The sequence below is a fragment of the Glycine soja genome, chromosome 11, assembly GCF_004193775.1.
Source record: "Glycine soja cultivar W05 chromosome 11, ASM419377v2, whole genome shotgun sequence".
In the NCBI taxonomy this organism is placed as follows: domain Eukaryota; kingdom Viridiplantae; phylum Streptophyta; class Magnoliopsida; order Fabales; family Fabaceae; genus Glycine; species Glycine soja.
The window spans coordinates 10,445,171-10,470,422 of record NC_041012.1 but is presented as its reverse complement, the minus strand read 5'-3'; the positions used below and the strand labels follow the sequence as shown (position 1 = coordinate 10,470,422).

At 32.7% G+C, this 25,252-nt stretch overlaps 3 protein-coding genes and 1 long non-coding RNA gene across 8 annotated transcripts; 2 read left to right on the top strand and 2 right to left on the bottom strand.

Annotated features, from left to right (window-relative positions):
* Nucleotides 1-2,848: 2,848 nt before the first annotated feature.
* Nucleotides 2,849-7,656, bottom strand: LOC114374073 (E3 ubiquitin-protein ligase SDIR1-like). 3 transcript variants are annotated; one of them, XM_028331668.1, is made up of 9 exons: nt 7,514-7,656; nt 6,410-6,532; nt 6,273-6,327; nt 6,136-6,188; nt 5,808-6,036; nt 5,602-5,716; nt 4,907-4,949; nt 4,348-4,473; nt 2,849-3,302 (listed from the first exon to the last, which is right to left on the bottom strand). In XM_028331668.1, the coding sequence occupies exons 2-9, from the start codon at nt 6,485-6,487 to the stop codon at nt 3,177-3,179; spliced, it is 825 nt and encodes a 274-aa protein (XP_028187469.1). In that variant the 5' UTR covers nt 6,488-6,532; nt 7,514-7,656; the 3' UTR covers nt 2,849-3,176. The 3 variants fall into 3 exon arrangements, with proteins under 3 accessions (XP_028187469.1, XP_028187468.1, XP_028187470.1); XM_028331667.1 differs by having other exon boundaries at nt 6,410-6,551; nt 7,514-7,652; XM_028331669.1 differs by lacking the exon at nt 7,514-7,656 and adding an exon at nt 6,886-7,248.
* Nucleotides 7,657-13,705: 6,049 nt separating this feature from the next.
* Nucleotides 13,706-15,189, bottom strand: LOC114376690 (E3 ubiquitin-protein ligase RDUF2-like). Its single transcript, XM_028334926.1, has one exon. It carries the CDS (start codon nt 15,121-15,123, stop codon nt 14,038-14,040), a length of 1,086 nt encoding a protein of 361 aa, XP_028190727.1. The 5' UTR covers nt 15,124-15,189; the 3' UTR covers nt 13,706-14,037.
* Nucleotides 15,190-18,641: 3,452 nt separating this feature from the next.
* Nucleotides 18,642-22,440, top strand: LOC114373993 (clustered mitochondria protein-like). Of its 3 annotated transcripts, none has more exons than XM_028331574.1 (6): nt 18,642-18,801; nt 18,943-19,100; nt 19,234-19,367; nt 19,496-19,624; nt 19,918-20,289; nt 22,362-22,440. In XM_028331574.1, the coding sequence occupies exons 3-6, from the start codon at nt 19,282-19,284 to the stop codon at nt 22,399-22,401; spliced, it is 627 nt and encodes a 208-aa protein (XP_028187375.1). In that variant the 5' UTR covers nt 18,642-18,801; nt 18,943-19,100; nt 19,234-19,281; the 3' UTR covers nt 22,402-22,440. The 3 variants fall into 3 exon arrangements, with proteins under 3 accessions (XP_028187375.1, XP_028187376.1, XP_028187374.1); XM_028331575.1 differs by having other exon boundaries at nt 19,231-19,367; XM_028331573.1 differs by having other exon boundaries at nt 18,943-19,107.
* Nucleotides 22,441-23,108: 668 nt separating this feature from the next.
* LOC114373995 lies at nt 23,109-24,522 on the top strand. The gene is made up of 3 exons (XR_003658507.1): nt 23,109-23,294; nt 23,684-23,873; nt 24,043-24,522. It is a non-coding gene; the product is annotated as an uncharacterized LOC114373995 (long non-coding RNA).
* The last annotated feature ends 730 nt before the right edge of the window (nt 24,523-25,252 follow it).

Sequence of the window (25,252 nt, the reverse complement as noted above, 5' to 3'; positions counted from 1 at the left end):
ATCAGAATGTATTTCAAGCTTTACATTGTTAATCGGCGGAATTGGTGGGAATTACATATCAGTGAAAAATGAAAACTTAGTGCGGAGGTATTTTCCTAATAAATTTATAATTTGATAAAATTACAATTTGGAGGCCCAAGCATTTCCACGTCGTTAAATTCGTTTAGGAAGAAAAGTAATAAGAGAAGGGCAGTTTCAAATCAACCGTTAAGGCTTTGCTAACAAAGCCACGCTCACAATTTCCAAATCCTTCTCTAAAGATCAGCTAAGCTCAAGTCACATTAATCATCTCGTTTTCACCTAAGGCTTAATTGTGTGTACCTGGTTGGTGATGACACACTTCTCAACTAAACAGTATCGTAAGTAAGTGAGTCAAGAGCCAAAAAGAATGAGAAGGACATTTGATCCACCACTTCTATATAGCGAGGAAAACAAAGGATCAATAATCAATCAAGCATTCCCGGTTAATTAAGTATAGGATCAACGTTTCTATCGTAGGGTTAATTACTAAAGATAGAAAGATTAATTACAAAGCCAAAATAATCAAACCAACATTGACAACAATCTACGAACTTTGATATAAATTGGGCTTTTTGAAATACACATCTTTCTGAGGACTCACCTAACTCAGCCTTTATTAGCAGTTTAGCATATAAATGAATGAATTTAAATTTACCTTAAACATACCTTGTTGCAATGTCTATTTAGTTACCACGGTGGTTAAAAAGAAAGAAGTCAATCCAATTAGCAATGAGTTTGACTCTCTATAATGCAAAGGGTCATAGTATTCTCTATCTCACACGCAAGCACTACTATACAATATTTATAGGTTCCATCCAGAAAGGCATGCAAATTAGAAATTGAAGTATGCTATGAAAGTTCTCCACCAGTATGTAATCTAATTCTAACGAGTCAATGAAATTAGGCACTTCATTTTTTTTCCTTTAAGATGATTCCAAATATGGAATTTGTACAGCTTATTACAAGATTACAGCATTAAAAACAAGGCATTAGAGAAAAAGAAAGGCCAACTATAAGATGCCTTACGTGCAATTCTCTCCATTTGACTGTTGTCCAAAATTTCCTTTCTCACCTTAATTAATTTTTTTAAGACATACCATATGTAGAAGATAGCCTTATCTTATTCTCTACACCATTTTAGCTACCAAAAATTCCCTTCCATAAGCAGAAACGTAGATTATAGACGAGTTTATTCATCAACAAATCACCAAATCTCTGTCAAATTTTTCGTACTGACAGGATTGAGTGCATATCTGATATGGTTCTAAGCAAAGCATATAATCATCTTCATTAATGAATCAAATGAATTTATTATCTTCTAATGTTCCAAACTTACTAAAACAAGGGAAGTTAAATATACGTAATTTTTAATTCAGAACAATAACAAAGGAACTAAATATAGAAAAACTCAGCTAATATCTCTATACTTTGACTTTGTCGCTACGCTACCGATTTCATTTATCTCAAACAGCATGGATTTGATTTTACTTCTGTGTCTGATCAAGAAAAAACGTGATGCTTTTTGTCTTATAATTTAAAGGCAAAATACAACACTTCATCACATGCAGCACATTGAATCTGGCCAATGTTTATCAAATATGTTTTTTTAAGGAGTTAATAAAATATTTTAAAATAATGTTATATCGACTACTACAGTACTTCTATATCATTTTATTTTGGAATCATACATTACTAAATTAAATACTATAATGTGTTAGGCGTGTTGGTATTAAATTCCACGTTTTAACAGGCAGTGGCCGACAAACTTCGTTTCATATACCCAATAATTTATATAAGTTAAATAACTAAACAATAATGCATAATAAAACAATCCGGAGATTATTAGTTAAATAACTAAACAATATATAATGCATAATAAAACAATCAGGAGATTATTAGTTAAATAACTAAACAATAATGCATAATAAAACAATCAAGAGACTAATTTAGTTGATTGAGTGTAGTGCATTATATTATTATAAATTTCTACGGATAAAAAAATACGCTTAATAAAACATTTTCGGTCAATTACAACAATCAATTAGCACCCATATAAAAATTCCCCAATTTTAAAATTTGACTGGTATAGCAAATCAATTCCCCAATTTTAAAATTTGACTGGTATAGCACCCATATAAAAATTCCCCAATTTTACCCTCTCCAATGTAGACAATCCAATTTGTTTTCGGCTTTTACAGCTTTTGCTGACTAATTCTTTTTCACGAATGAATATATTGTAATGCATATCCATCACTTAAAAAGAAATCCTACTTGCCATCATAATACTAGCCATTAAACTTGCTTTACTGTCGTTATGGATTCACAGAATCTATATTCTATAAACTGTTTTCATGCATTTACTTGGCAGGATTGGAGTTAGAGGTCTTCATGAATAGCTACTGGCTGTGACTATCACTATTAGAAACTTGGGTTTGGTTCCGCCAGGTAAAAGACATTTTTCTTGTTTGGAACGCAAAACAAAGGCAAAAGTAAAATAAATAAATAATAAACAAATAAACACTTTGCAAACTTTGCAAGAGACCAAGTATTTTACGCATTATTATATATACAGTCCTACTAATCACACTGGATAAGTGGGCCTAACTAAGTATATAATTTATTCAAACCTTATTTAAAATTTAAAATTTTGTTAAAGGGTAAAGTTGTGGCACCAACTAAATAACGCCTACCTAACATATATAGATTGAGCCAGTAATACATCACACAAATGAATAAAACTTAACTTGAATGATATCCTGTACACAATTAAGCTAGATCTAGGAGTTGCTAACTCAATCAGCTAATCCTGCAAATTTAACTTTGAGTGTTCCTCAAAAAAGAAAATTGTTACTCTGAGATATAAGATTTCTTTTTGGTGAAGTGTATACAAAATAAGATGTATCACAATCACACCATTATCAACTTCCACTTTAATAACATTTTTAATGCTATTTATATATCAAGCGGTACACATAGTTTTGGGATATGGAGACTAGCTATACTTTTTGAAGAGAAGGGACTAAACATGGACTACAATCTTATGCTCATGCCAATCTCATTATATACGCCAATACCGAATAATACACATACATATATACTTGTACATAACTCAAGGCCTCACATCATGCAGTTTACAGCCATATCTGAACCATAAACTAGGCAATATCTGAACCATCGGACTCGCTTTCCCTGTTTCCCCCACTTACCGACCCTATCCTTAATTTGCACACAGGACATGTTCCTTGTTGTCGGAGCCATGGATCAATGCAGTTTGCATGAAACTGGATAAAAAGAAAGAAGTGAATTAGTCATTTATGATTTATACGAGGTAATATAATCACCACCATTTACTGCTTTAGTAAGTACTGTATTAAGTTGTTAACCAGTTAAGTGAAAGGGGGAATAAGTTGCAAACCAAGTTAAGTGGCAGCAATCATGCTTTAATTAAACAAACGATAAGATTTAGGTGCAGCGTATCTAATACTTTTGGTGTTATGTTTCAACTAAAATTAGAGTTTCATCTCAATAATATCTAGAATAAAATTTGGCATTAGGTTACCAATGCAAAACTCAAATTTTAATAGGAAAGCAATATTAAAAACATCTAGAATATTAATCTAAAGATTTGTTCTAAAACAAAATAATAACAAAATGAATCAAGTTTAGTAAACAACATTGGTATGGACAAGATATTGATTGTTACTCCCTCCATTGCAAATTCTCTATCATTTAAGGTAATGAAACATCTTAAGAAATGTATTAATTAAACTAATTACTACCACAAAATAATCTTCTTTGATTGAAATGCCCTTATTAGAAGAGTTAGAATAATTGTGAATTAGTTAGTATACAAATGAGACAAAAATGAGCAATACTGACTGCATTATTCAGGATTTGGCTCCAACGTGGGGTATGCAATTTAGAGGTAAAGTGCAGACTGACAATTGTTGATAGGAAAATCAACTATTGAGATAATGATAATATAATATGCACATAAATTATGAACTAGCCGAAGCCTGACCAGAACAGAAAAACAACAATGAACAATATTGACAGCATTACTCAAGAGATATGAAGAACTATTCCCCCAATATTATTAAAAGAATAGAAATTGGCAGCCCCTGTATGCTTTAGTTCTAATGGATTTGACTAGAATATGATATGACGAGAAAACTAAGAAACTGATAACTCTATATCTGAATATGGTACTGACTAATCATTATCACAAAATAAACCTCATAATTTGAGAGATAAGTACTAATCTCCATTAGTTGAAAATAATTTTAAAAAAAAATGAAGAAAGAAAAAGATAGGCATTCATCAAACCTGATGCAAGCATGGTAAGCTACGAACAAGCTCTCCCCTCTTAACTTGGTCCAAGCATATAGTACATGTCAGCTCATCTTCTGAACCTTTGGCACCTGCCTCTGTTCCTCCAGAGGCTTGTTTAATCTGTTCGAAAATTAAATAAAGAAACTAAAAACCGTTCCCATTCCAGGAATAAGAAAGTAAGGAAGCCATCAAGTGGGGGCAATTTCTCCCCAGATTTTTGTAAAAAAATTTAAAAATAGTCACTTTATTTAATCACACAAAGACACCATTATCATCATGCGTTAAAAGAATCATATATATTTGTTTTCTTCAAAAGCATATCAATGAAGAGGACATCATGATCATATCAGGGCTAATTACCAGATATTTTGCAACTTATATCAGGGGGATTGCCTAAAATACTTATGAGAGGCTGTAATATCATAGACCAACAGTAGTGCATAAAGATAACAACCAAGCGATACATTTACATCATTATTAACACCATAGCTCACATAACCTAGGCTAGTGAGACTAAACAAACCAAAAGCACACACAGATAATGAATATTTACCTCAGCTGCACCTGAAGAGGACGCCAAACCAGCTGAGCCATCTCTGTTAACAGAACAAATTGTATCAACTTATTTATTGTGGCTTACCACTTCTTAACATAAAATGTAGATGCACACAAAGGAGAAAATTAACCCTGTTAACCACTTAACGTGCCTTGAGAACCCCAAAAATATATAAAAAAAAAAGAAACAGACTACTAGATGCATTTTTCTCAATAAGCTTTTATTAGATAGTGTTTCCTGAGCAATGCCATAACAGCGAAGCTTCTTTCTCACAAACAGTCAACTAGTATGCAATGAGTGCCAATCAGCCATTCAAAATCATCGTTCTATTACCCCATTGATTATGTTTCTTGGTCATGAACTTTAATTTACCACAAATTTAGGATGTGAATTAGCAACAATTTTATTTGGTTTTCTTGTTTGAGTCACAACTGCTGGTCTCTGCATATTCAATGGTTTTCTAAAACAAAATACTATGGACTTCAAAATTACCCATCACTAACAACAATTCAGCAGTTAGTGCCTTCTGCCTTCTATAGAACAAGCAGAATAGGGTGGAGTGACCCTCCAAACACTGACCTGCAGGAAAAGAAAAATAGATACAAAAAATGCAAGCATGTGCAGCAAGCCTTTCTTCTGATTCATTATTATAACTATTTTTTTTTATGAAGCCATCACAACTGACAACTCACTTTGGTGGGACTGGAACTTTATAAGTGTGAATAGGCAAGGCATTTATCTCTTCCTCGGTCATTGAACGAGTACTAGAAGCAGTATCAGAATCCAGAGCTCTCAAAGTGTCATAATCTGCCACAAAATAAAGCTATGTAAGCCTTTATTTGCTTTTAGCACCTGTTTTAGGGGTTTTCAACTTAGAAAATATATCAAAATACAATACCTAGCTCATCAAATTCACGGTCAAGAAGTGCAAGCTGAAGTCTAAGTCCCTGCAATCTTCCTCTGGTTGCAATCGCAATAGATGATGGCATGTGAAGACGAAGTTCAGTATGGCCAAGCAACCCAGAGGCTGCTGCAGCATGAGCCCTGGCCTGTGCTTGAAGCTGTTGACAAGTTGCATACATCCTCAGACTTGTAGCCATCACAAAGATAGCCAGTACAACCCAGAGCTGAAATGATATGTGCCAACAACAATAATTTTCTTAATTTAATGCCGATGAGAATTAATATGCAAACTAGTGGCAACATCAAAATAAGCAATTACTTACCAAAAAATGATGTAACATCTGAGGGGAGTTTAATATCATGAATATCAAAATAACTGCCAAATAAGCATGTCAGATACAGATTAAGAATCTGCTCATATGAAGCAGCAAAGCATTAGATACAGTAGTGATTACATTACCTGTGATAAGAAAAGCTAGAGAATTGCCATTAACTGGTCGAGCTGGATGAACCCGCTGATAGGAAGGAGAAAAAGAGCATGAGAATTACAGTCCAATTATGAACACACAAACTGACATTCACACGGACTAAGCATACCATCAAGGTTCTTTCAGGAACATATTCTGAAAAGCCACTTTCAATATCTCCCCTACTCCCTCGGAAGACAAAACTCATGGTTGCAAAGGAGCTCGTTCAACCAACTATTCGCAAAGGCACCACCTGGAAGTATTGTTTGTGCCTTTGATTTATTACACCAATTTACATTAATTTGGATACTAATTATGAAAGAATAAACAAGTACTAATCCATTCAAGAATCAAATAAAGCACATAAACAAAATTCCACACACGAATTTCTGAAGAGTGAAGACTGAATGATTATTCGCAGCAAAAATCATTTTTTATAGATTGGTGATTAAATGCAACAGGTATCAATTTTATTTTTTGAAGATTGGATCATAATTCACATCTCACATTCCCTTACCTCATATTGACTAAAATTTCTACAAAATAAAAATAAATGATTAGTTCCATCAAGGTGCATTGCTTGCAAAACTACAATTTGAAGCTAACCAGATCCACTTTTGAAGATGGCGGGGTAGACAATTTCTTTTCTCTTGTGTAAACAAAAAGTGAACGCTGGGGAGAGTGGTAGAGATTCAGAGCACTGATTTGAGGATCAGTATATGGTATCATGGATTGTACATCATTCCCAGTCCAACATTAAAAAGTGTAGGTATATAAAAAGAGTTAGAAACTCTCTCATCCCATGTATTTTGCAATTTACTATTGGAAATTTCTGAGGAAGTAGGGTGTGTTTTCACATTTTAGTGAATAACATTTTGGTGCAGAATTCAGATGCTCTTGCTAATTTGAGGAACAAGGCACACAAATTCGATCGGCGCGTAAAAACAGGAGATGTGACAAAACAAAATCATCAAAAGTGCAGGGAAAAAATAAGAAGAAGAAAAAAATCAACCCTTGATATCAAGAATGCCTGAAATGTTTATAGAAATAGGGGAAAAAATAACAGCTACGAAACTCACATTTCAATTATTGAGATGAGAGATCATCAAATTATAGAAACTAATTAAAGACTCTACATTTGCATAGAACATAAGGTCTCGGCAGTTCTAGTTTTCCCTGCATCCAAATACATCGTATTCTACAAAAACAAAAATCAGAGTATGAACATACTTACCCAAATCAAATTGTCCACAAATGGAGTTGTAATTGCAGCAAATGTTACAAGTATTTCTACTTTGTTGGTGTGGTGTGGTGTGGTGTGGTGACGGTGGGTTCACTCACTGCTGTGCTGCAATATAAGAATTGGAAATGCTATTTGAAGAAACATTATACTATATACGTTTTATATTAATCTATAGTTTGTTATGATTACTTTTTCTTAATAATTACTAATTGGGGTAGATATATTTTTCATCCATTTTAACGTTTTTTTTTTCATTTCTAAAAAGAAATATTTTAATTGTTATAAAATGTGTTTGATTTATTTTTTCGTTTTTAAAATACTTTAAATAATAAAAAAATATTATCTAAATACTTTAAAACGAAAAATAAAAAAATATATTTTGTAAAGATTGAAATAATTTTTTCTTTTTACATAAAAAAACAAAAAAAAACATTAAATTATAAAAAAAAATTAAACCTTACTAATTTATTATGGTTTTTCCGGGTAGTCCGCAACAAACGTAAATATTTTTTATCAGTTTTGTTTTTTTTTTTACAAATTGGCTTAGTCGTATTGGATTTGTTGGTTTTTTTAAGAAAGATATCATATTATCAATAGAAAAAAGTCATTTTAATTATTAAAAAAGATCTCAAATTGTGAATGAAAAAAAAATCCAACACAATCATATTTAAATAAAATAAGATTATTGTGAGTGATGAAATTCTCCCTCAAAAATTATTCATTTGATGTTATAATTATTTTTATTTTAAGTCTTAGTTTCTATATAAAAAAAATTGTATGTTTTAATTTTTATAGTTTTTGATGGCGTTAAAAATTTTAGAACGGTCTTATATTGTCTAAAAATGGTCTCTAAACTAATAATAGAAATCAAAACTAAATTTTTATAAATGTATGTAGACTAAAATTTACAATTTTTTATATTGAAATTACTTTCTGGTTTGATACACAAAAGGAAATATGTGATTAATTATTGGTAGAAAAAGAAAAAATAAGAGGACTAAACGTAGTACACACAATATAATTATTTTTGGATATGGTAGGTAGGTAGTGAATTCAGGAAAAGTCTGGAGTTTGGGAGATGCCACGTCGACTTGGTAATTATGGAGCCGCTGCGATGCTACTGCCACGCCTTTGTTCGCATGCAGAAAGGTGCAACCCACGCCGACGGAAGCTCACAACCAACACCGACATTGCCATTTGCTACAACTGAAAAGTCCATAATATAACCTATTACTAGTATTTAAAACAAATTAGTTTGGTAAGCTTCACTAGATATTTTTAGGAAAATAAAAAATATTTTTTTTCATAAATTAAAATAAATTTTTCATTAGTAGATATACTCTCATTTTCTAAAGAATTATATGAGAAAGTTTCTATAAATAATAGAAAATTCATTTTATCTTATAAAAAAACTTAATTTTTTTCTCTTTTTATTTTTTCTCTTAAAAGTGCTTTTAAAAAAAATTACGGCCCTACATGCCCTTAATATAAATTTCGTACCGGTAAATTAGTAAATAATTAACGTATTCTTAGTTTTGATTAAGAAGGAATAATTTAGGCAGTTATAACTTTTTAAAAAAATATCTAAAATGTAACTTATTAAAATATTTCTAAAAAAATTAGTGGTTTGCTAACGAATAATCATTTATATTTTTTTAAAAAAGCATTTTAGTAAGACATAATTAAAATTTCTTTAAAATAGATAACTAAAACATTCTTTCCAAAATAATAATAGATACATGTTTGTCTAAAAAAAATAGATACATGTTACACAATATGTGTGTGTTAAAAATACATACTTTTTAATAAATTTGTGCGATCAATTGATAGATACATGTTTGTCTAAAAAAAATAGATACATGTTACACAATATGTGTGTGTTAAAAATACATACTTTTTAATAAATTTGTGCGATCAATTGATATTATACTTTGCACTTGTACTTTTAGATAAATTCTTGTACAGGGTGCCATCAATCAATTTAGTTGGAATTAATTATGTTTTTAATTTTTAATTTTTTTTTTGTGTTTACAATTTTAGTCTCTGAATAAAAAATTGATCAATGTTAGTCTATGATATTTTTATCAAGAAAAATTTCAGTCCTCGTCCACAAATCTTGTTGTTAAGTAGTAATGTGATATATATTTTTTAGCGGTTAACTATTTGACGGTTTAAAAATTATCAAAAAATATTTGATTATCAAATATTAAATAAATTTTGTATTTTGTAAATTGTACACTCCGCTTCACAATAGAGATTTTTCCATAAATTGTTTCCTTAAACTTAATCATGTAAGCGTTTCAACATCGAGCTTTTTACATTGTTCTCTTCTTTTTTTCTCTAACTTTATCTAATTAATAATTATATTTTTTTCAATTGTTTATGTAACCATGGTTGACATCCTCATGAAGCTAGGGTTGTTCTAGAATCTAGATCTCACCCAAATCGATGGCAATCTCTTTAACCGTTGGAGCTTAGACAATAACGTGGTACCAATTTCAGCAAAATAAAATTAATTTCATGTTTAGGGTTCAATACTTATTAACTAAAATACTAAAAAATCTGATGTGGTGGTTGTCGAAGTGGTTGCATTGGCATGAAAGTTCATGTACTACTTCTCATGATGTCGAGATTGTTAGAGCGGCTGCACCTATGGCTCTTCGAGTTGCTCACTAGCAAGTTCTTCGATGGTAGCAAACACTTCCAAATCAAGTCATGCGAGGTGAAATTGTCAAAGGTGCCTCGTTCGTTCTTGTGCAAGGTGAAGGACGATCTTGTGCCTCCTAATCCAACGGTGAAGGTCTTCGCGGTGGCCGCCCCTGAAGCAACTGACTCCATAAGAGGAGAAGACGGAGTTCAACTTGGTGATTAAGGGCATGTTGAACAACGCAATAATCGCAATGATTAAGATGTGCAATGAAGGGGTTTCATTGGAATCTCATTCCTGGAGCCATGCTTAGATCTGGGATATTCTCATGGGAAGTGAATCAAAAGTATGAATCTTAAGAGGCTATTGAAACAATTTATGGGGGATGTTAGCTGCCAAATTATTTAATCTTTGATAGCCAAACATTTGCTAACGATTTTCAAGTTGCCAAAAAATGTAAGCCACATCACTATTTAACAAAGAGATTTGGCGATGAGGACTAAAATCGTTGAGGGATGAAAAGATTGAGACTAAAAAACATAGTTAACCCATTTATAGTTTGTGGATGTGGACAAAATCAATTGTTTTTTTAGAGAAATTTAGGGAAAAGGGATAGATCCCGGTTTAAGACAGAAAAAGTTTATAAGTTAAAAAAAAACACTTATAGAGATACTTATATTTATCTCACTTTAAGGAAACAAATGAGTGATCTAACCTACGGTCTGTCAAATGCAAAATCCTATCCTGCTCTATTCAATCAACATCTTGGAATTGTGGACACAATCAATTAATACTATATATTCATTGTTCAGAAGACTTAATTATAAGGATTAAAATATATTTAAAATCTATTTTAAATTTGCGTAAAATTTTATAAACTTCATTATTTATTTTACAAGAATTTTCAATTCAATAGATGAATTGGCTACTTTTATACTCTATATAAAGTTATAAGTTGTATAGCTATAAAACTTTAACACTTGGTATCAATTGATTTGTCTCGTACATGTGTGTCACCTTCATTCCCATATATAAGAGAGCAATTGTTCTTTTTCAAGATGAAGGTTTGTCATAAGTTTGGTATGATTGTCATACCACATGGATAGATTGGGAAAATGTTTTTCAAATATTGTGGCTATGTAATGCAAAGCATATTCTGATGTTTTAAGTGACTAAATTCTTGTTTCCTTTTTGAGAGAGAGATAAAAGAAAGAATAAAAAGTGGTGAAAATTGCCAAAAAATAATTGTCACTTTTTTGCAAAATTTTCCATTTTCAGTTTATGCTTCAATGTAAGTTTGGATTACTTGGGTTGCTTTTGTTGGTTAAATTTCTAATGAAAAGAAGGATTGGTCATTTAAATGTCAAACTTGAAGTTGTTGCTCTCCTAATCCTCTTGTGTCCTTTTGCTTATACTAAAAAACCAAATTTTGTTTGTAGTACAACCAAGTTACAACCTTATGAGAAGTTGGTTAAATTGTCATTGAAAAATGTCTCACATAATATATATTATGTGTGACATTTTGGTTAAGTTGTCATTGAAAAATATCATTTTAACCTTGACTAAAGTGGAAGAACTAAGAACCTTATGCCAAAGATACTGTTTGGTCTCTTAGTCATCTTAAAACATTTTTCTTAATGCAAATCTTATTGTTAAGCTAACTAATAAATTAAGTTTAACCATGAAATTTAGTCTCTTACCACTAAAGGATTAGGGTTTGAGTGAAATTTATAGTTTGTAGTTGATTGTTGAGTATAAATTATATTGATGCTTTTGATTTATATGATAGTGGAGTTTTATGAAGTTCAACCTCGGCATTTTTATTAATCAATTGATAATCCATTTTTATTGCATTCTAAGTGTTTAACAAAATTTCCCAAAATAAAATCTTTAGTAATTCAATCTTTTAAAATTAATGTTTGAGTTCAGTCAACTTATTTGCTTAGTATCCTTCAATTGAATTATCAGTTTCAATAGTCATAATTAACCAATTGTGTCAAATTTGTCTAATATTAAGGGAGTCTCTTGGAAAACATTCCCAATTACTCATTGAATACTACTGTATTTCGCAATTGATACTCTTGCCAATATAAAAACAATTACAATAATTCAATAAACAATTAAGGTAAGTAACATGTAAACCCAATTATTTAAATTATAATCTAATCATAATAAAGGATAATAATACATTAGCTTATCTTTTTATATATAGATAAATATAAAGTTGGAATTTGAATGACTTTCCAAACGTGAGACACAATGTATGAAACCTATTAAAACTTTGATTTTCATTTAGTGCCTTAAAATTTGTATCACCTTAATTATATTGTTTTTTAAAAAAATTAGGTAAGTCAACTTGTATAACCTATCAACCTTTGATGGGTTGAGTTGGATTAACTGTTTTTTTAACTCGCCAAAAAAGTAAGTCGAGTCAGATTAACTCACTTTTTATCAATATTTGGGGGACCAACCTAAGTGGTCAAGTTGACTCTCTCTCTCTCTCTCTCTTTCTAGCTCCTCTGGGTCAGGAAAAAAAAAATGCCTCATTTTGACAGTTCTGATGGTTCAGAAACGATAGATAAGCAATGAATGAGAAGAAAAAAAATGAGCCCTAAACGACCATCACAGTGACGACACCACGACCACAGTGTGAGGGAAGTGCGATGCCATCGCTGTGGTTGCCTGTAGAAAGGAGTGGCATTGGAAAGAAAGGATAAAACAGGAAAGACAAAAAACAAAAATCCCAGCCATCAATTAAAAAATGAGGAAATCTAATGGTTTAAAAACTCTTACCCGCAGTATGACACATACTTAAGTCCCCCACCTAGCCTTTATTGGCAAACTAACGGGTAGCGAAAACTTCAAACTCAAACAGGACCGGCCAAAATTCAAAATTGCAATACCTATTTGGAAAGAGCTAGAAAGTTTTCGGAGTCAGACAAAGTGTTGGATCGAATGAGAATCTTCTAGCACTATTAATCAGAGTACCAAACTAGACATTTTGGTACAATTGATAAAACAACGCACATAAATCAAATAAAGGAAAACCTTTATGGAATCCACGGCACCGTCAAGGTAAATTCAGAGCTACATGAATTGAGCACAACCATCACAACCAAAAGAGAAAGAATAGATGAGGTGAGAGTAAAAGAATATATGAGAAAAGGTGAAAAAGGAACTCATGAAACTTGGGAATTCATCATGCAACCATTAACCAACAACTAGCTCAATAATAGAATAAAAGTCCTGCACAATGGCACAAATCAATTTGTGAATCAGAGTTCAGATGAATTATGATTACCAAGCCACAGCAATAATTTAGCAGCTGCTGTTCATTCAAATTGCATTTCCTATGCAGTATGCAGCATCCTATTCCCATTCCCAATCAGTTCAAAGGTGGATCACACAGGAAAAAGTGACTTATACTTATCATCATTATCAAGCATATTGGTCAAAACATTATGGTGCTGCAAGTTGAAAGAGGCATCTCAAAAAACATAATCCCGAAAGGATACTCACCAATAAAAGAATAAGACTAACATGAAAGATATAATATAAACAAATCAAATAATTCAGTTCACGGGGAACAAAGCATCATTCTTGTTTCCCAATGCATGCCCGGTCCACTGCTACAGTTACTGGTGCCAACGCACAATGTTTGATCCACAAAGCTAAAAAATAGCACTCTTCCTTCCATTGATGTTGAATCAAACCATATTAAAGATTCCCAGAGAGGGAAAACTAAAAAACTTGCTTCTATAGTTGCTAGTTACATGCTATTTACAGTATGAAATGAATCTCATAACCCAAAGCTGAAAAAAAAGAAAGTATTACTATTCTTTGCAAAATTGCCATCACCATTCACCAATTAATCATCCATAACCCAAGTCCTGCTATGTCTCCGCGAGCTTCTATTGAAGATTGAACTCACGTGACTACGGCTTCTACTTACAGACCCATGTCCAGAAGAAGAGTTTCTAGAACCAATTCTTCCAAAGAATGAAAAGAAATTGCTAATAACTCTACCAAACCCTCGACTTTCCCTAACCCTATTGCTTCTAACAGAACGAGAAATTCTCCTAGGAGCACCACCGTTCGTGTTCAGTCCACCGTCCATCTCCGTGTACACCACCGGGAAATGACTCTCGCCTGTTCTCCGGCCGCCGGAGAATCTCCCCACGGCGAATCCGCCGCCGGGAAGCCTCCAAATCGTTAACCCTATCGTCTCCTCGTCGATCTGGCTGGGAACCCTAGTTTCCAAATCGGAAGGAAGCTCGTGGCGGCACACCGGGCACGAATTCCGCATCGAGAGCCACGGGAGGATGCAATCGGAGTGGTAGATGTGCTTGCACGGTAACTCACGCGCCTCCGCGTGCAGCTCAAACGCTTCTTTGCACACGGCGCAGTGCGCTTCGGTTTCCACGTGCGTTTCTCCGATCTCGACCGTCGGCATGGACTCGATCGCCGCCTTTGACGCCGGCGGATTCTCCGGCCGCCCGAATCCGTTCATCTCGATCTGCGCGAACTGTTCGAGAAGTCTGTCAAAGCCAGAGCCGAGGAGCAACTCCGACATGGTGGGAGGAAGAGGGCGGAGGCCGGTGCCGTCGCCGTCGTCGTAGAAGAGCTCGAACGTGCTGACGCCGTCGTGGTCGGCGGCGGCGGAGTCGTCGCCGGGGCCGCGGAGGACGATAACGGGGTTGAACGGGGAGCGGTTGCCGGAAGCTTCTCTCCTACGGCGGCGGAAGCCCTGTCGCCGGAGCAAAAGAGGATCATCGGGGAAAGGACTTAGTCGATGGCGTGGCGAGGCTTCGGCTCCGGCGCCGGCACGGATCTCTTCGACGAAACCGCTTTGACAGTGGGGGCAGGCGATGGTGCTTTGGACAGAGAGGTGCACGAAACGGGTGCAGCTGTAGCACCAATACGACGCCGTTCCTGGTTGCGTTTCCAAATTCATGTTTCTGACCGAAGAGAGAGAAACAAGGGAGAGAGTGTGTGTGAGAAGGGTAAGAGGGGGGAGCGTGAATTTAAAAGGGAGTGAAGAGAGAGAGAGAGCGTGTGTGAATGTGAACTGCCAAGGAAATGAGGAACGTTTGCGTGTTTGTTTCCCCACGCGTTAAAAACCTAATCGAACATACATGGCAACTTCTCACTTGTTAATTTTTCATTTATTATTTCATTTTCATTATTTCTTGTTCGAATTGGAAAGTAAATAAGATCACACTCACTTTTTTCTAAACACCAATTTTAGATATTGATTTTTTCAGAATAAAAATAAGCTATTGATTTTTTCGCAATAAAGATACAATATTCTTTTTATTATTTATTGTTACCATACAAATAATAATTTTATTCACAAGCATCATCAACGTGACAATTAAGTCAATACAATGACATAATCTTTTAAGTCATTGCAATTAAAAAAAATTGCATTTTTAACTGATATATTATACTTGCATCATGTTTAATTTATCACTTTGGCTAATTTTTCAATATTAGATGAAACTATATATGATGAAAGAACCTAATTATAGATGAGAGAAAATGTGAGAGACACAATTACTGTAATTGGAATTTGATAGAGCAAAGTCAAACAATTACAAAAATTACAAAAAAAGACTCAAAACGTATTTTTTTAAAAAACATATATCAAGAAAACAAAATGTATTTTAAAATTAAAATAGAATTGAGTATAAGTCAAATATTTATCAGAATTAGAGAGAAGAATAGTTTACTAAAAATAGAAAAGATGGGGGGCGTTGTTATTATTGGTGACTTGAGGAGGAAGATTAAGAAAAAAAAGAATGGTTTTGAGTTTTGAATTTGACATTGACTGAGTAATTAATTAATTAATTGGATTGAGGGCGTAAGGGGTGATGTGTGACGAGGGCGTGACCAAACGATCCCCCAAGCAAGGGCAAGAGGAGGAAGCCATACGAGTGTTGACCGTTGACCGCCAGAGAAGAAGAGAACGCCGATTTTGATTTGAACGTGAATTTTCGTTTAAAAATGTTTATAGGAAATGCTGCTGTTACTGTTGTGTTGGCGTCACCGGCGATGATAAATAAGATTAGGTTGTGTGTGTGGTATGGTTCTTCAATCCTTCATCGCCATTCTCATCTCATCTCATGTGGTGTCTACACTTTTTCCGTTTCACAACTGTGTTCTGTTCTTGACCATTTAGGCCCCACTCAAAATTCCATTTTCCTTGTTCCCCACTTCCACGCTCCCTTTTCTTTTTCTTTTTTCTAATTTCTTCCTTCTTCTTACTACTTCACTTTTTTTTTTTTCATTTCATTTATGTCCCCTACCAATCAGTCTCTTACACCTTATACTCTTCCTTTCCCATACTATATGATAGTGTAATGTGTCACATACACACACACACACACATATATATATATATATATATATATATATATATATATATATATATATTATAAAAATTTAAATTGTTTCATATAAAATATTGCTAACTAATCTGTTTATTATATTTTGTTCTTAAACAATAAATATATATTAATATTATTATAACTTAAATCACATATTTTTTTATAAAAACATTTAGACTAATTAATGTGATTAACGGATTGTAATTTATAAGAATTATTTTCAAAAAATAGTTTCAGTGATTAATATGTTATGTTATACTCTTTCAGACACTATAATAGTGATTTACTCTTATTTGTTAATTTAATTATCCTATATGTCTTTATATATTTACTGAATGTCAAATAAATATTATAACACTAAAGTGTAAGATATATTGAAAGTCTAGCTAAAAATAATTCTTAAAATTATGAGAGACAAATTCTAGTTTCAAATTATCAATATATACTTATTTTGTTCAAAGATATGACACGTACCGAAACAATTTAACCTTGTTAACACTTCCATATATCTTTTTGTTTTGATTTGGATTTTACATACACGTGTTGAATACGGCCGGTTGACCATGTCACCGTAACCTTTCATTCTAGATCGTTTAATAATGTCGCGTTCTGACGTAAATGAATTATTTTGGAGAATAAGAAAAGTCAAATGTAGGCACGACTAATCAGTTGAACGAAACCATGGAATATGGATTGCACAAAACCGCCATTTTCACCGCTTTCATTTGATGGATGATGGTGACTTCGCCCTTTTTCAGCTCACCTATATCTTATGAATGGGCATAACAACAATAATGAGCATTTTGTAGTATACTTATTATAATATTGTTCTTCGCAAGTTTAAGAATACGCATCATAAGATGTTTTTTGAATGAAGGGGGTGATATTTGCCACTACAAGAAAAATGACATATGCCTACGGAGGTTTTTGCCTACATACATAAATTAGTGTAAGTAAAAGTCAAAAAATACGTATACCTACAGTTGTTTGTCATAGGTAAAATTCAAAAATATGTACTTATTATTATTTGGTGTAGGTAAAAGTCAAAATAACTTCTACTTACAAATGCTTAGTGTTGGTAAAATTTCAAAAAATTTATACCTACAATTACTTGATGTTGGTAAAATCCTATGAAACTTGTACCTACAGTCCATTGGTGTCACTACAAGAAAAATAATCTATGCTTACAAACGCTCTTTTCCTATAGACATGAATTAGTATAGGTAAATCTCAAAAATACTTTTACCTACAACTGACTAATGTAGGTAAAACTCAACCATTTGTACCAATTATTATTTGATGTAGACAAAAGCACGGTATAGGCAAAAAAAATCGTGAAAGACATTTAAATGATGTGGCAATATTAGTATTTGTTTGATTTAAAAAATAGAAAGAGAGAAGCTTTTAAAAAAATGAAGATAAAAATAAAATAGTGAGAAAATATATAGATTTCTAAATTATTTAATACGAAATATTCAAAATATAAAATAAAAGTTTCTTGCCCGTACAACAATTCTATTTATAATAATTCTATTTAATTCAAATTAGATTACATTTAATAAAAGATACACACCATTTAAACAAAAACAAAAATTTAAAAGAAAATTATCTTATACCTACAAACACCTTTACCTACACACATAAATTAGTGTAGGTAAAATTTAAAAATACTTTATTACCTACCATTATTCAATGTAGTTAAATTTAAAGACTTATACTTACAGTTTTTAGTATAAGGTAAAACCTTATAAAAAAAACTTATACCTATAAAATATTGTGGGGGATTGTGGAGGCTTGAAAATTATCCCAAAAAAATTATCCTGAATCTAATCTAATGCTAATTAAAAGTTGTGCACCATGGTCTATGCTGACATCTGTTTTAAAGTAAATTAACAATATTATAATTTTAAAATATTTTAGTGAAATTTATATTTATATATTTGACTAAGGATTAATGTTCAGGCTAAAAAAAGGATTAATTTTCAAGATCTATTTTTTAATTAAACAAATTAAGAAAAACTAGGGGACAAATGCCACCACTCATAGGCTTGAAGGCGCAAGTCCAAACTTCAAGGCACCTTCACTCTCTTCAACCCGAACCGCTTCCAAACCTCCGAAATCCACTCTCAAATTCCTCTGTAGCTACGGCGGCAAAATTCTCCTTCGTTACCCCGATGGCAAGCTCCGTTACCTCGGCGGCCATACCTGCGTCCTCGCCGTCGATCGCTCCATTCCATTCTCCGGTCAGTTCTCTCTCTCGCACACTCACTCGCTCACTAACTGAATTTTCAATTTCTCGTAGTTTAACCGACGATCTCGTTTGTGTTTTGTGTTTTTCGTTTTATAATCATAAACCCTAATCGCGTGTGTGTCGTTCACTACAGAGCTATTGCTGAAGCTAGAGGAGCTCTGCGGTGCCTCTGTGAGGCACCTCCGCTGCCAATTACCTTCTGAAGACCTCGACGCTCTTGTCTCCATCACCTCCGACGAGGATCTCACAAAACCTCATCGAGGAATACGATCGCGTTTCATTGCCGAAATTGTATAAAGTTGTATATTGATTATAGTTCGTGATTATTGACTTATTGCAGATACATTTCAAGTATCTGATTTCTCGTACTTGTTTATGGTTTAATGGCTTGATGTATTCTTAATTTGGTTTCATGTGTTAGCAGACTACAGACATGATGCAGCCAGGGCTGAGAATGCTTTGACTCTTCTTTATGGCAATGAGCCAATCGGCATGCAAAGAGACTGGAATGAAGAGCTGCAGTCTTGTAGAGAATTTCCTCGTACATCTCCTCAGGAGGTGCCTTTATTTTCTCTCATTCGTATAAATGGATTTGGAACTAGGCCTGTTCTTTAGTTTGGTTGGTCAGCAATAACTTATTATTATTGATTATCTTTGTTTCTTGTGTGATTTATTTATTGTTGTAGGATTTTGCGGGATAGGGCACTTTATAAAGTGACATCAGACTTTGTTGATGCAGCTATTAATGGTGCTATTGGAGTGATCAGTGGTTGCATTCCTCCGATAAACCTGACTGACCCTGAATGCTTTCACATGTTAGTGTCTTTTAAACCTGAAACTTTTTTCTTGAAATTCTAAATAGTTATTCCTGCATTTTACTAGTATATTATTTTAAAATGTTGAAAAGTAATGTCTAGAGGAAGTGGCATGTCTAGAGGAACTGGCATGTCTAGAGGAACTGAATACAATCATTCATTGGCCCAGAAATATTACTAGTGAAAAGCATGTTCATATACTTTGTTGGTATCTTTGATATTGCCTCTTTACCCACGAGTTTTCCTTTGTACTTGGAATGCCTTTTCGCTCATTGCTGTAATTTATGTGATAGGTATGTGCACAACAATATATTCTTTAGTTTTGCTATTGATGCTGACCTTGAGAAGCTGTCAAAGAAACTTGTGGATGCTAATTCAAAATCTTGGAGCTCCAGCTCTTTGCAAAGTTCTTCTGATAAAGATTCCATTCCAGTTCATGGAGAAAGTCAGGTTCCTAATGGGGGTAAAGATGATGGTTCAAGTTCTGAAGATCTTAATAGCACAGAAATTACTCAAGATGTTTCTCCAGAAGCTCAGCTGGCTGAGAATGAGCAAGCCACATATGCTTCTGCAAACAATGATTTGAAGGGCACAAAGGCTTACCAAGAAGCTGATGTTCCTGGACTTTATAATCTTACCAAGAAGCTGATGTTCCTGGCACAAAGGTTTCTTTTACTCTATTTTATATTTTTGTTGTTTTCGAAAACCTTTTAGATTCCTCCTACGAAGTTTAGAGCAAGTCAAAGACTGTCTTTATGCACCTGCCACAATACCTATCACCTTTCACATTAAATTGAATTGGATTATGTGTTGGCTTCCTTCGTTGCATACTTGTCCCAACATTCTTAATGTGAACCTTAGAATACTTCTAAAAGTTATTGGCAAAAAAGTAAACAAAAAAATGATAAATTTTAAAGGATTTTATAAAGACAAGTAATAAGGGTTTGGAGAGATAAATCTTAGTATAATACTATAATTAAGATGTTTAAATATGTTTATTTTGTGTAGAAAATAAGGACATAAAATTTTCAAGTAACAAAAATTGTCGACAAAACTAAATTTACTGAATTTGAGAAATATGTGAACTTAATTATCTTGAAAAAAATTGAAAGAGAACAACCATGAAATCAAAGTATAATCATGTCTATTACTATTATTTAGCGAACTTTAAAATGTTTCATTTTAACGTAAAATATTATTATATGGTGAGAAAAAAGAATTAGGACATTCTGAAATGTGTTAAGTTGGTTTTAAAACATGGCAAGTCTTTTAAATTTCTTATTTCTATTAGCTTATAGGATGAACATATGTTGTATATTATTTTTCTTCAGTTATTTTCTTTATTATTATATGAACTGATTTTATATTCATTTCAGTACATAAATATATTTTCAATATCTTTTATAAGTGCTCCTTTTATAAGTGCTCCTTTTTATATTCACAAGTTGTTAGAGGACTAATGTATTCTTTTACTTCAATTTGATTATAATATTTTTTTATTAATTTCTATTTTTCTCTGTTTTTTAACTCTAGAGTACGTACGGATTTTATGCATTAATTCTTCAGTGTAAACTTATTAAAAGACTTTCAATGAAAAATAAGTATCCATATATATTAAGATTGTGTGATTTCTATGATATTAATTAATTAGGTAAAAGGAAAATGGGTGTAGATATTTTCAACTCTTAAAAAGCTTCACGAATCTCACAGCTATTGGTGCAACAGTTTTCGCATATTGAGGTAGAGAACAACTTCAAGAAGGTTCATTTGCTACTCCAAATGCATTTGTACCTGCTTGGAAAAATTCTGGAGACCCAAGAAGGAAGGTTATTAACGGACATTGCTTCTTCTTTTGATATGTAGGATTCTGAGAGTGCCTGAATTTGGGATTCTGAGCTTAAATTGATGGAAATATATATCGAGAGAGATACATTGTTTATATATCAGTCATCAGTGGCCAATTTGGCAACTGACTAGCTAACTTGAGCAAACAAACAAAAGTAACTAATAACTTTATTTCTCTAACTGCTAGTTCAATTCTTAATACATTCTGCTATTGTTAACTCTTGTCATATCAAATGTTCTGCCTTTTTTTGTGTGTTTAAATTGTTTGTAATTTTGCGTAAACCAACATGACAACATGGTGGTCCAAATGGAATATTTTGAGTTGTTGACTGAAAGTTCATACATAAAGGTTAAGATTTGCCTATAAAGTAGCATTTGGCTTGCAGAATTGCAGATAAAATAGAATTGCTCAAAGTATTCCATTGGTGGAACAAAATTGTACTTATTTTCTAACCTCATTTTCAATTCTTTTGTATTTTTAAAAATGAACTAACATAGCAGAACTTGTGTTCTTTTTCATTCTAGCCTGTTTACCAAACATTATGTAAGTTTCTTTTGGTAAGGAGGATAGAAACTTAGTCTATTTGAAATTAAACTCAGACACACGATATATATAAATAACTATTTGAAATTAAAGGTACCATTGATTGGGCTATTTCACTATTTGTGTAGTATATATGCCTTTGGTTAAGTGAAGGCTCTGCCAAAACTCTCCTCAGCCATCTCCAGGATCTTATTTAACAGGAAGATGATGGACTTTTCTCGTGTCTTTTATTTCCTTTTGGTGGTAAAATAATATGATAGTTAATAAATTAAGCTTTTACCTTTTATCCCATCTTACAACAATTTGTTTTATTCCATGACTCTGTCTTACCATTGAGTTTATATGCAGGTTCTTTGGCCAGAATGTGGTTGGCAGCCAGTGTCTCTGACAGATATGATTACCTCTTCTGCAGTTAAAAAAGTGTATAGAAAAGCAAATTTATGTATTCACCCAGATAAAGTTCAACAGAAAGGTGCTACTCTTGAACAGAAATACACAGCGGAGAAGGTTTTTGACATTCTTAAGGTACCTTATTAATAGTCATGTAGAAATAATATACTACTTTACATAAAAGTATAAACCCATTTTTATCCCTTTGGTTAATTGTCACGATTATATTTTACTTTTACCAGATATAAGTCTACTTAATTTTATTGAGCTACTGCTAGCTGGATTTGCTTTAATCACACCATTAAGCTGAACATATATATCTTCCCTTTTACTTCTCTATAGAATTCAAGTGCCGGATAATAGATATTTATTTTGGAAAATTCCCACGCCCAACAAGAAATGCTGAAAACATTAACATATCCATAATTTTTTAATACATCTCCAACCAAATTTGTTGACACTAATTATTTATAGAATTTAATTAGAATGTATAGAGTATAGACATCATCATTGTCATCCAATAAAAAATTATTGTTAACTTTGTAATAATTACTTTAAGTCATTTCAATGTGATCTTTAATTGCTTGACAGTGTAAATGGTTTTATACTATATGAAGGTTAAACTACTACACTTATATTTATTCTTCTGACCTTAAAAACAGGAAGCTTACACCAAGTTCAATGCGGAAGAGCTTTCTTAGATCCCACTGCTAATGTCTTTGCAAAATCAATAGATCTATTAGCACTTGCACGGTTTCGGCATCGGCCTGTTTGCTTGCCTAGCTGGTGCCTCATATATTTGTTTTTGTGTCGTTGAAGATAACTGCATAAATGTTTCGTGGCATCGTTTGGCAGCAGATTCTTTTTCCCTATAACGTTGAACGCTCTACGGTGAGTTACTGAGTTATAACATATCTTTGTAAGTAATTATGTTGATTGATTCAGGTCAATGTACAAATTTTAAATGTTCATGATTCCCTAAGGTCAGACAAGGGTTTATCTTATTAGATATGTACAATTGCACGCATAATATATTTTGTGGGAATGAGTGGTAATTTTATAATACTGATCATTTCTGTTTAATTTGTTTTTCTCATAAGTGCTTACTTTTTCCTTGCATTGAAAGATATGCACTGGCAACTGATATATAATATATTCATTTCAATATTTAACCTTATCAGCTTATCTTGTACCAAGGGTGATATACTTTGTTCACTTGCTTGAAAAATACTATTGTCTGTCATTCCTGATCAGTGTTTCTAAGTTGATTTCTCTTTCAGATAGTGATGAGCATCTTGAAAGGAAGATTCTAGATCCTGAGCGCTTGAGCAGGGTGGAATCAATTTTCGGCAATCTTTCAGAAACCATTAAAATATATGGTCCTTGGTCTTCTGCATGGGTAGGAGAAGCTGGAGGGGCATACAACAGTGGTGGCAATCATGTTTCTAACAGATTTCTAAACAGCTTTTGGTGGGTAAAATTGGTTGTCCATTCCTTCCATCAGTTTTTGTTCTTTTTTAATTTCTAAAGGATGGGTTATGATGTTTTTTTTCCTTGAAGATTACTTGAAAATTTCTAGTGATTATTACATCATGTTTGAACATATCTAATCCTAGGTTATGGCCTTGTTTCTAAACAGTGCAGTTTTGTGGCATCGGTTAATGGGAAAGAAGGTTCTTACGGTCTCCAGTGATGTTCATATTAAAGACTTTTACCTACAGTTAGGAAATGTAAGTAGAAGTTAATGACTTTTACCTACAATTGAAAATGATAGATACATATTAAAAACTTTTTACCTACAGTTAGGAAATGTAAGTAGAAGTTAATGACTTTTACCTACACATTATACATAGTAGGTAAAACCTATAGTGACAGACAATTAGCCGTCACTATACCCCCCCCTCAAAGTTGACAGAGAAAACGTCCGTAGGACAAAGTCTATCATACATTTACTTACGGATTTTTTATTTATAGTGACAGTTTTTATGCGTAGGTATATGTCATTTTTCTTGTAGTGTGCTAGTAGTAGTAGTTATGAGAGATTCTCACAATTACGTATAGAAATGATATACCGGGATTTTGCATGTGTAGACTTATAATGAGTTATCGGATCGATTTATTCTAGTGGCTTGAGTTACTTTGAACTACATATATGATAGTCTAGAACAAATATGTTTTGTCAATAAATATTTATTTTTTATATAATTAAAATTTATAATAAATAAATATTTTTAAATATATAAATTTTATTTTAATTTATAATAGATGGTTTATAAGGTTTTTAAATTTTTGACAAGTTTTTAAAAGGAAATTATTGAAATTCATTTTCCAAATTGATATAAAATATTATAGTTCACAGAGATACATGGTTAAGAAGGGCATACATACAAATATAGATAAACAAGGATAATTTTATATGGTTGAGAAAGTTTTTTTTTTTTTTTTCCAATTGCGTGAAATTCACATCTAAAGAATAAGAGATAAAATATTGTAATGTCTAATTGATAGGGTGAGAAATATAAAAATCTCACTCTTTAATTTAAAATATGGGAGTACATTTTTAATGAACAAACTTTTTTGGTGAGAGGATGGATTGAGTATAGTCAAAATGCACAGCGGAATACAATCAGGGAGGTATCTCCTAATAATAAATCTCGATGAATAAAGTCAACGAAAATAAAAAATTCTAAAAGAATGTCTCTCTATATTTACTATACTTAGCAAGAAAAATTGCTACTTGATTAGCTTCTCTTAATGTGTCACACCATTAGACCTAACTATCTTCTGAGCATATTTGTCTAAAGTGATTAATCGGAGAAGCAATAACTTGACTATGATGACATGCACCC

What these genes read in the sequence shown, in the direction of transcription:
- LOC114374073 (XM_028331668.1), bottom strand. Translation starts at nt 6,487, where the DNA reads ATGAGTTTTGTCTTCCGAGGGAGTAGGGGAGATATTGAAAGTGGCTTT. An exon ending in TCTAGCTTTTCTTATCACAG is followed by an intron (nt 6,189 to 6,272) that starts GTAATGTAATCA and finishes CTTATTTGGCAG; the next exon opens with TTATTTTGATATTCATGATA. An exon ending in AAAGTTCCAGTCCCACCAAA is followed by an intron (nt 4,950 to 5,601) that starts GTGAGTTGTCAG and finishes TTCTGTTAACAG; the next exon opens with AGATGGCTCAGCTGGTTTGG.
- LOC114376690 (XM_028334926.1), bottom strand. Translation starts at nt 15,123, where the DNA reads ATGAATTTGGAAACGCAACCAGGAACGGCGTCGTATTGGTGCTACAGC.
- LOC114373993 (XM_028331574.1), top strand. Translation starts at nt 19,282, where the DNA reads ATGGCAATGAGCCAATCGGCATGCAAAGAGACTGGAATGAAGAGCTGC. An exon ending in GACCCTGAATGCTTTCACAT is followed by an intron (nt 19,625 to 19,917) that starts GTTAGTGTCTTT and finishes TTTATGTGATAG; the next exon opens with GTATGTGCACAACAATATAT. An exon ending in CTGATGTTCCTGGCACAAAG is followed by an intron (nt 20,290 to 22,361) that starts GTTTCTTTTACT and finishes GTTTATATGCAG; the next exon opens with GTTCTTTGGCCAGAATGTGG.